This window comes from Alligator sinensis, unplaced genomic scaffold, assembly GCF_000455745.1.
Source record: "Alligator sinensis unplaced genomic scaffold, ASM45574v1 scaffold863_1, whole genome shotgun sequence".
Lineage (NCBI taxonomy): Eukaryota > Metazoa > Chordata > Crocodylia > Alligatoridae > Alligator > Alligator sinensis.
In genome coordinates, this window is record NW_005843063.1 from 144040 (window position 1) to 155707 (window position 11668).

The 11668-nt window shown below is 43.7% G+C and overlaps 1 protein-coding gene across 1 annotated transcript; it reads left to right on the top strand.

Annotated features, from left to right (window-relative positions):
- The first annotated feature begins 6474 nt into the window (after nucleotides 1–6474).
- On the top strand, nucleotides 6475–11069 carry LOC102387140 (galactose-3-O-sulfotransferase 2-like). Its single transcript, XM_014526499.2, has 3 exons — nucleotides 6475–6512; nucleotides 8439–9438; nucleotides 10230–11069. The coding sequence occupies exons 1-3, from the start codon at nucleotides 6475–6477 to the stop codon at nucleotides 11067–11069; spliced, it is 1878 nt and encodes a 625-aa protein (XP_014381985.2).
- Nucleotides 11070–11668: the final 599 nt, after the last annotated feature.

Here is an 11668-nt window from a genome sequence, read left to right on the forward strand (position 1 = left end):
TTCAGGATAGCTCCTGAGTTCCATGACTCTTTGAACAGCCTTGCCAGAGGCACCGCTATGAGTTTGGACAATTCTTTCAGGACTCTCAGATATAGGTCATCTGGCCCAGGCAACTTGAAAACATCCAAATGCTCTAAGAATACCTTCACCTGTTCAGGGCTGATTTTATGTGGAGTACTGTCGTCACTGTATTCTCCGAGTCTCTGGACAGGTGACAAGTTCATGCTTGATTTCAAGAATACTGATGTGAAATAAGAATTAAGGAGCTCGGCCTTCAGTATGGGCTCCCCCCTCCATATTCAGTAGGGGACCCACAGCAGGGCTTGATTTTTTCTTGCTCCCTATGTACCTATAGAAGGATTTTTTGTTGTATTTTATAGGTACACAGGGAGAGAATAAGTTGTCATATGAACGTGACTAAGCTGGAATGCACATGGTAGCAGCTACAACAGAGAATTTCATGCAGCTGTGTAGAGAGAGTGGGCATCAGATGATAGCCACAGAAATGGGAGGGAAGTGGAATTAACCTTTCCTTGCACACACAGCTGCAAAAGAACAAAATTGACCAGACAACCACTAAAATCTACAAGATCTACAATCACGGCAGCAAACAGATGCTATTCAGCATGGAGCGAAGCACCAACATGGACATAAATAGCACGTGCTGTTCCCCTATCCTTTCCTTTCCCAGTACCTACCAGGATAATTTCCTCATTAGATGCATGCATTTTAAATGGGGTTTTCAAGGACATTTGATACTGAGTAGTGGCCTTCTGAGCCCAGCTGTGTAAACTGACCATTGTTTGCCACCTGTCGGTTTGAAAGCGCTAACTCAAGGCAGTCTACCAGTCGCTGGCTATGAGTAGTGCCAGGTTCAGTGCATGCTCTGGAATGTCTCCTCCACTTGCATTGCCCAGGCGTAGGGCTGGGAGGGGCCACATGAAACAGTCCACCAGGAAAGGCAAAATATATTTGTTTTTGCACCTTTCCAATCTCGAAGGCAGCTGGGCTGCACTTACTGGGCCAGCTTCCCTTGCAAATGCTCCTGTACACCATGCTGAATGTCAAAAGGCGCCTGCTAAAGTAAGTGGAGACATTTCTTCCATATCATTCCTTTTTAGAAGAAAATCCTTTAAAAACAATAAAAAACAGTCCAAGCTCTCTCTTCTCTGTTCATGTCCAAATGTACTAAAATGATCTGAGATGTCCCAGTGAAGCCTTTGTGGGGGTACCTGACAAGCTCTGCACAAGCACTGGGGAAATTCAGATGGATGAGACCATTAAACCTTCAGTAGGACATGAAACAGTGTTTCTCATCTCTGCCCCAGCCAGAAACAATCTCTCTTGCAAGCCCAAGGGCTGCATAACAGGAATACAAACGACGATCTCACTAGGTGCACAAGGGTACAGAGCTTGTATTTCTGCTCCTTGGTTAAATTTAATTTTAAAGTGAAGAGCTCCTTGCTTACAGGTGAATGTGGCCTTCTTTGGGATGGACTTTAATTTAAACTAGAAGCCCGGCCAGCTGGTACAGTGTTGACCATGCTTCCTGCATTCACTTACCACGTTCAGAGGTGATCAGTGTTTTTCAGTGGGCTAATGACAAACTTTGCTCTGTAAAGAAGCACAGGGTGAGGGCTGCTTTTTTTTTTTTTTTTTTTTCTTTTTTTTGGAGGGGGTAGTCAGGCATGGCAGATGAGATGGCTGATTAGCATACACCAGATTTCACCATTGAACAGCTCTCTTGTCCTGTCCTCTGTTACTCTTTGTCATTTAGAGTGGTCAACTCACGAGACAATCCTGTTCATTTCTAGCATCTGGTACTAAGAGGCTCCCTGGCTGGTATCTGAAAGTACTACCACAATAAGATGGTGATAGAGTTCAGGGAAGGGGACTCTGATTCAAACACACATAAGAACAACAGGGTTCTTCTATCCAGCCCACTTCAGGGGCAAATGCATAATTCAAGGAGCAATTCTAGGACACCAGCAGATGAAAATAAAAGTAACTACCCTGACCCTACTGCAGTCAATGGATGTTTTGCCATAGGCTTCAACAAGGCCAAGTTTTCACCCAAACCGATGCATTTTTATCATTTTCTGTCTTAGGTTTCCAAAGTATTGACAAGCGAGTGAGGAAGGCAGCTCAAAAATTCTGTTCCAAGCACTGCAGAAAAGGGCTTTAGCCTAGTTAATTCCATGAGAAACAGCCTGTGGCTATCTGCATCATGTTTGCCCACTGCAATCATTAAAACAATCCTCCGATACCTTGCCAAACTCTTCAGCAGAATTTGGCCAGTCCCCCACTATTCCAGCAAGTCAATGTAGGCTGTGAGAGTCAGTGTTTGAGAAACAGAGGATCAGGAACAGTTCAATAAATATTTGCACACAATGCAGTTAATCTTTATCGACTCATTAACCACTTCTGTATTGTCTGATGAATGGAGAATAGATCAGACCAGATTCAACTGTTTTCACTATTATGACAGAAGCTTTGGGAGGGAACACCGTCCACAAGCATTGTCAGCCAAGTCAGACAAGCTCTCTAGAAAGGATCTTGCCCAACCCTCCACAATCAATAAGAAGATTAAAATCAAAGATGGAGAACACTTGCCTTGAAGAGCACAGTCTTTCCCAAGGTACATGGCCACATTCCACAGGACTGTACTGCATGGTTTTCTCAGATGCTTCTTTTCTGAGGATAGTTCAAACCACCAGATACAAGCAAAATGGAATCTATAAAATTTAAACAATGCACAAAATCCAATCCTAAATCATATACCCTTAAGTTCCCTCAGTTTACCAAAGCCAGATATATGAAATGTATGAGTGATGTAGTCATGATAGTCCAAAATTACGAGGCAAGAACTTCTTAGGGTGATATCTTTTATTCCATAGTTGATCCAATAAAAGATACGACTAAGAAATCTTTGCCCCTCTCATATTTCTAGAAGGCATGATAATTCAGTTTTCAACTCCTTCTTATACATGTACATTTTAAGAAGAATTAAACAATTAGCAGGTGATTTACTAATGACTGATCACTTCTTAGAGCCCAACAAGCTGCTTATAACCATTTATAACAATTTCCTCTCAGGTAGCTATCTATTACACTTATCCAATGTGTATAACATGCTTATAAACACCAGTACTTAACCATTTATAGACGTACCCTTAATATACAATATGAATGCTTTCATTATCAACTAGCTTGCACTCGTTTGTAAGTTTCTCAAAAAAATCACTTTGGAAACTGAGGGACCCTTCTCCTTAAATCACCATCCAAATATATGTATGTATTTTTTTTTTTAATTAAGCAGAAGTTCTACAGCTGTTGGAGTTTATTTATTTAGCATATGCAGTTTCAGCATATTGTTTCAGACATCTTAAAGTGATGTCATCACCAGTGTGAAGAGCTTGAAGGCCCCCAGGTAGCATAGTAAGTGGATGCAAGTCAGCAGCATGCAACATGGTTTGAACTTGTCCACAAGGGCATTTGTTGTCATTGCAAAGGCCCCATTAGTAACAGTTTGAGGCACAGTGATCCTGTCCAGTTTGAAAGCAGTTAAGAAGTGGCCAATAATGGCATGGGGTGTAGATTGCAGCCGTGTCAGTCTAAAGACATAGCAGACAAGGTTCTTTGGGTAAATCCAATATCTTTTATTAAACCAACTCAAATAATGGCATGGCCAGTTAAATCCTGGTTAATGTTGGAGTTGAGGCAATTCGATGCAAAACATAAAATTTCACTTTTTTACTTAAAAAATAGGTCAATATAAAACACAGCAAATTTAGCAACTACATCTCCTTCTGTCAGGAGCAGCAGCATCAATAGAATATGAAAATAACCATCCTGAAGATAAAGGATGATTAAGAATCCTTGAAAATTTGCACTCTGAGTGCATGCCTACGTTGTTATGGCACATATTTCTGGTAAAATGCGTTCAAGTGCAGAGGAGCTATCACATTGCTCTGTTTCCGGTTATTTTGAAAGTGTTGCAGGGGTATTTCCCTTACAGAGGAAGTTTTATGGGACAGAAGAGGGAGTCTTTTGCTCTCACCTCCTCCAATGAGCAGGTGCAGCAGTGAGCTCACTCTGGAAATGGTCTAATTCTGGAATTGCACATTGTTATTTCCAGAGACAAGGCTCCATTGTGCCAGTCTTGCACCACACATGTATTTTGTATAAATCTATAATATACAGATAGGAAGGCACATTCCCTGGCTTAAAGAACTGACAACATAAATAAACTTGACAAAGGGATGAGGGAAACTAAGGGTGATCATTCCCACTTTACAGATGGAGAACTGCAAGACAGTTCAGCACCTTGTCTATGAAGTCTGTGGCAGGGCAGTCAGCCCAAGCCTTTTGAATCCAAGTCCACAGAACAGGGCAAGTACCTTGGTGGCTAATTTAGAGCCCCATGCTACCATAGTCATAGTACCCAGGCTTGCCAGGGCTTAGCTGCAGACAAGAGCAGATCCAAGGGGAATAAAGTGATGCAGTTGCACCCCTTTTTCTTTCCTGGTCCACCCAAAGTTTAAACTGGCAGTGACAGCAGCACTTCTATTGAGGCAGCAGGGAGGCAGATCACTTGACTTCATAGCTCATTATTATCTGCTTGATTCCTTCTAAACTCTTCATTCCACAAGTGTTAAGGACCCTCCCGCCTTTTTTAACGATCGTAATGTTTCACCAGTTAAGATATTCTTTCTTCTGCAAATCTGTTGTCTGGTAGCTGCTCCTGGTAATGTAATTCCTATTTTATAGCCCTGCAGACTGTTTTTAACTCTAGCTAAAAACATTAACTCAGGTGAACATTCACTCAGGTATGGAAATAACTTCCAGTGAACTGGAAATGCACAGGGCAGCATGTTGTCAAGATGCTCAAGGAGGCTTGATTTTGATTTATAAATCTGAAAGAGATGTACATTTAATTCTAATGACTATAGGAATAAAGAAAACATATTTTGATTAATTTCGTCTAAGTTGTTCTGTTTTATAACATGTGTGATATAGCAAATTAACGTACTTGCTAATAAAAGTTATATTTGTTTTGATCTCAATTTGAATAAGATAGCCCCAGACCTTTAGCTTAATGGTAAAGCTCCTAGTTTCTTTTTATCTGGAGAAAAATATATATTGTGTTATATGCAATGATGTACCACATCATATGCACCCCCCTTTTCAAAATCTTAAATCCATCCATGGCTCCAGATACAACAGGCACCCAAATATAGACAGACACTTGGTGCGGATTTTGATTGCTGTTTCACAAAGCGTCAAAAAACAGGTTGCATTCTTTACGCAAGACAGACAGGGTAAAACACGTGGAAGAGTTATTTCTGCTCATTCAGCCCATCTGACTGCACACACACACAGGCTATTGATCTGCATGTTAGAGAGTCATTTTTTACCCAGTCGTTTTTCAGACCAGAGTCTCACCTGAAGAGCTTAAAACAGAAGAGCCTGGAAATTAAAGCCATGATCAACGTTTACTTCTCAGTTAGTTAAAATGCCCCAGTACTTGATGTTTCCGTAGCACTGCAGGACTTTAGCATGAGCCAGAAGCTTTATCAACTGTTGCTGGCTCCACACCCTTTTTTCCACAGCAAGAGCACCTTTGCAAAGGGACATGACCTTGTAGTGAAAACAAACAAAAAGACAGAAGTACTGCGTACTCCACTTACATGCAAACCTTGCTTAACAGTGTAACAAAACACCAATCTCAATTTTTTGCCTACTGCTTACATTGTAACAAACATCAATCATCTCTGTATTGGTTATGGGCATAAGTCACTTAAGGGCATAGCATCCCTTAGACCCAGTCTACTTTGGAATGTAACTGTACTCTGTTTAACAGCAAAAAAATTGGGGTCAAAAACAGAGAAGGAGAAACAGCTGTCAGAGGGTGACCATTAAGAGTCTTGAAGTTGATGGAAACTAGCTGGTTTCACCACTGATCTCTCCCCTCATTTGCAAGACTTCTAATAAATGGCCCAGATACTATCTCCTGTCACTTCCAAAGCATCTAATAGTAGCCATACTGATTACTTCCCATCATTTTTGAGGCTTCTAATAGCAACTCCAAAACTAAATTTTAGAAGCCCTGAAAACGAAAGGAGTTAGTCAGTCTTGGGGTAGCTAATACCACACAGCAGAAACAGCAGTGTGTACTGAAGGAGTTTTGCTTATATTAAGTTTGGAAGCTCTGGGTAAGTATATTGGCTTTATATGGACCTGAGGCTATGCATTTAGAGCACACTCTCTCTTTTATAAGGACTTTAAGCATGATTCTTCACTGCCTCAAAGAGTCCTTAACACCTGTGCCAAGTGGTTGAATACTCCCCACCAAGATAGAGTGCCTGGGCTATAAATCGAATGTATCCATTTCCCTGCAGGAAACTGAAACCACCCTACAAGAGCCAGCTGGGACGACTCTGGAGTTGCCTCATTCTTCTCATTCTCCTCTTCATGATGCTTCAAATTGTGGAGAAGCTACAATCTCCCAGGTAGGTTCCACATAAAACACAAGATGCTCCCCCCCTCAGAACTTTTTAGGGGTCAGTTTAAGGCAGGATCTGTCCAAATGCTGCCACAAAAACCACCAAAAAAAGTTACCTTCTTCAGTTCAATCCAAATTCTCAAGTCCATTCCTTTTAGCTGGGCCCAGGCCCCTTTGGGGTCACCTTTCAAGTACATCCCAGTGAATGGCAGGCAGCAACATTTGACAAAAAGGTGAAGCCTACACATTGAAGAATATGAATCTCACATTTGATCTAGGCATTTATACACATCCTTTTTTTCACCCTAAACACGCCGGAGATCCACCACTTCAAAGCAGACTCAATTAATCAAGTCTGTTCTGCACATGAGCCAAGGTGAACTGTGCTGTGCTGCATGCAGTTGTATAAGTGGCAAAATGCAGGTCAGAACACAGAAAATGGTGGTGGTACGCTTTGAACTAAAGCACCTCTGAGGTATTTTAGTCCAAAAGTGCGCCGCCACCATTTTCTCAGCACTGACATGCATTTCACCACTTATACAACTGCACACATCAGTGCTGGGTGCTTTGCATGTGCACGTGTAAAAATGCCCCTGATTTTCAGAGCTACATGCTCACTCAAGAAACAGAAGCAAGGCATTTGGGCTTATTTGTCCAGTGCAAACTGCTTGAATTGCAAATACCAGACACATGCAACAAACCAGTTGTAAACAAGCTACAGACCAAGCATTTCACACAGATCTGAAGAAATCATGACTCTTCAAGCAATTTACAAAGAGAAAAAACCCATTAACTTATTCACCTGGCTCTTCTTACTGCTTCGCACATTTGAGCCATACACATTTCAGGATACACAGTGTCATGATATCCACACTCCCCAAATCACTCACAGCTTCTAAACACAGTAAGATTCTTCATATCACAGACATTTGGCATTTCCCCACTAGATTGTGACTAAGATCTAATCCCATATCATAGTAAACAATAGAGTGAGTCTATAAGGCCAGATGAAAAGAGAAAAGCTTGGGTAACCTGATAAAGAATGTCTTGCATTCCAAAGCTCATCTAACTCTATCCCAGCTTCGTAGTTGATCTGATAAAAAATATCATTGAAAGAAATTCCCGCCTCTCACATAATTGCTCTGCCAACATGGCTACATCATTCCTAAACTACCACAAAGTTTAAGGGCAGAAGGGAATGATGAGATCATCAAGGCTGACTTCTTGTGCATCACAAGCCATGCAGGCTAGTTCTCAGGGCTAGGGACAGACATTTAAAAAGCTTGAGACTAAATTGATTCAATTATTGCAGGTTAGTCTAACCTGCCTAGGTTGAACTGGTTTGCAAGTGCACAGACATTCCCCCTGGACTAAGGATATGCAGGCACAAGCTGCAGTGGTTCAGGCTAGAAGCCAGGGAGCACTAGAGCATCCCTCCCTTCCCTTCTATGGTGCTGAGCAGGGGGGGGGCCTGCCTAGGCCCCAGCACAACTTAGGGAGGGTTTAAACCAGTTTCTGATCACTTGAACCGGTTTGTGTGCAATGTCTGTCCCTAGCCCAGGAGTCTAAACAGTGCTACAGACAGGAAACAGGAGAAATGAAGGTTCCACCAGTGCCTTTGTTCATCCTGTAGTATCTAGGTAGAAGTCTTACTTGGAGGTTATGGAAGCTGTGAAGTCTAGATTGGTTTAGATCCCTCGTCAGAGGATAGTAAATAGAGGTGGAAGTTTAACAGTTGTAGCTGAGAAATAACTGGAAGCTTGTCTATGGCTGTAAGATATTTCAAACAGGGGAGGTGACATATACTATGAATCTATACATGGGTTTGACAACTTGCAATGGGTTTCAGTAAGATTAGAGAGAACATTCTGGTATGTTCTTATAGAACACATATCCAAAAAAGGTCTCCACATTAACATTTTCCCTTCTACAGCAATTGCAGGTGTGATGAGAAACTCAAGAGACAAACTCTCCAGCAAACCATAGGCAATGAGACCTCATTCCAGTCTGAGAAGGGACCAAACTGCAACCAGACTCCCAACCTCCCGGCAAGTGATATCCCACAAAACAGTCAGAAGAAAGCTGTGTCCAACCTCGGATCAACTGAGAACATGCTACACATACTGAAACTGAGACAGGCTTTTGGCAAAACAAAACTACTGGACAAAAGCTTAGACAGCCAAGAAGGATTTTGGAAGAAACACCAAGAAGAAAATGGCAAGAAGCCATGGACCAGTCATGCATCCAAGAAACTGAAATCCCAGCCCCTGGTATCCAAAAGGGCACCAAAGAGCGGTCATGTGGGTAGGACTGGGATTCCTCAAAGCAGGAAGCCCAGGACTACTCAAAAGGCTGCAGAGCCCTTCAGCAAGAAACCAGCATTTACAAACAGGGTTGCTGTAAATGAGCAAACTGCAAAGGCATCATCTGCACAAGCTAGGTCATTACAAGGCCAGCCCCTAACAACAAGCTCCCACAGCCTGGGAAAAGACAGTGCATTTACACTAGCTGCAATACCTATCCGCAAAACACCCAGGGTCTCAAAGGCAAAGGAGCCACCTAAGACTGCACCATTAAGGATGGAGAGGGAATCATCCCCAAGCAAGATAGCAGCCCCTCAAGCAGGAGGAGCAGTTGAAGATACAAAGGGAGACAACTGGCAGATAGTGGGCAACTCTTCTGATGAGGCAGCCTGCAAGCCCAAAACCCACATTGTTTTCCTGAAGGTACACAAGAGCGCCAGTAGCACTGTTATGAACATCCTGTTCCGCTTTGGCGAGACGCGCAACCTCACATTCGCCTTCCCATTCGATGGTGCCAGTCAGCTGTTTTATCCCCACTACTTCACTGCAGAGTTTGTAGAGGGATTTGTTGCTGGGCAAGCTTTTCAGTTTAACATCCTGTGCCACCACATGCGGTTCCTGCCGACAGAGGTAAGGAACAAATCTCCAAGAACTCAGTGAGAAAATAAGCAGGGAAAGAGGGAAGACAGTATTGAGGTGTAGGCAGGACAGCTCTCTGGGCTGATGAAGATGAGCTGATCCATACTGAAACTAGAGGTATGTCACTGTCCCCTGACACCTGCTGGCAGCTAGTTCTCACACATCAGACCTGGAGAGCCTGCCTCATAGTGATCCAGGTTTGAGGCTATGTTCTGCTGCTGGGAGAGAGAGGTTTCAGAGGCAAACAAGGCTGAAATGATCAAGCTTAGCACCATTATTTGGTGCTGTTCAGGAAAGTTCAAGTAGTGCACCCACAACACAAGCCTACCATCCCAGCTGGCATCAACACCCACAGACAGGGAGAGCAAGCTGCCCCTCCCCATTTGGCATTGAGTCTTCCAGCTTAAGCCTGGCATGTCAGCAGAGCTATATGGGGAGACTTCCATTGCTGCTATCCATTTTGTCACTGATCTGTAAGCAAATACAGGACACTCCAGTTTCCACCACTGCCAGCAGGGCCCCCCGTCACAAGCACAACCCTGGACCTGGGTATCAGCATATTCAGCAGTTGCTCAATAGGCCTTAAAACCCTTTTTCCAAAGCAGTCTAATCCCCAGCACCATATGGACAGGACTTGTTGTCTTTCTCTCAGTCTCCAATACACTACTGATTTCAAGTTAACCCTTCTGTAGAGATGGCAGTATATACTACAGTGGAAGAGTAGGCTTCTCTCTCCTTTTTTCCACTCCTTTGAGTCTTCTTTCTCCCAATCCCACCTCCAGGTGCAAAGAGTGATGCCCAGCACCACCTTCTACTTTGCCATCCTGAGGAATCCCGTCCATCTCATGGAGTCATCCTTCACCTACTACAAAGGGACTTCTGCCTTCTTCCACACCAAGAGCCTGGAGGAGTTCCTCCAACAGCCATCCAGGTTCTACAAGGCTGGAGAATCTGACAGCCAATATGCTAAGAACCTCATGACTTTTGACTTCGGCTTCAATCACAATGGGGAGGCATCTGCCAAGCATGTGCAGCTCATGCTGCAAGCCATCAAGACAGCGTTCAACCTTATCCTGATCTCAGAGTACTTTGATGAGTCCATGGTGCTGTTAAAGGAGGCACTGTGCTGGGACCTGGACAGCATAGTCTCCTTCCCGCTCAATAGCAGAGATGGAAGCACCCGAGCACCCCTTCCAGACTTCACTGTGGAGAAGATAAAGAACTGGAACAAGCTGGACTGGGAAATCTACATACATTTCAACCAAACCTTCTGGGAAAAGATTGACCGAGACATAGGCCGGGAGCGCATGGGCCAGGAAGTGAGAGCACTGCAGAAAAGACGGGAGCAGCTGGTGAGGACCTGCCTGCAAGAAGGAGATAGTGTAGCACCTGAAGAAATCAAGGACCAGTCCCTGCTGCCGCTACAGTATGGCCAAGCCAGAATCCTAGGCTATAACCTGAAGCCAGGGCTGGACAAGAAGACAGAACAGATGTGCCGGCGCCTCATAACTCCTGAGCTTCAGTACAGCAGGTCTCTGTATAGCAGACAGTTTCCTCAGAAAGCCCTGAAGGGCCACAAACCAGCTCCTCTGCCCAGAAAGCACAACAGGAGGACAGTATGAGGTAGGCAAAGCTTACGCACCTGCCAAGCCTGAGGCAACATAATACCTGCTCCCGGCCCCGCCTTGCAAGTTCTCCACACTGGGTAGAACCAGACAGTGAAGCTCAGCACCCAAGAGATCCCTTATTTCCCACATTTGCGGGGAGTTACTTATCCTCATCATCACCAGGATAAGGAGAAACGAGCAGGTCACCAGCCTTGATGCAGCTGCCTTGTATGCTAAAAGACACCACTTCAACTTGCCTGATTAAATTCAAGGATGTAAAATCAGAGGCTATTTCATAAAATTTGGGCTCAAACATTTTTAAAAGGAAGTAATTCAGAACAGCAAGGACTGTAAGAGAGGGCAAGGTCTCCAAACCCACTGGTTCCAGGTTACGTGTACTTTATGAACTACCAGTATTCATTATTACCATATTACCTCTGAACCTAGAACTGGACCAGACCCTCACCATGTCTATACAGAACACACCACAGAACAAAGAGATAGTTTATGCTCCTAGGAGCTTACAATTGGTTAGGTGAGACACAGCAGGTGGATGCAGACATGGTTTAAGTCGCACATTGCTGGCATAGATTTCTGGCTCCATGGCTCCCGCT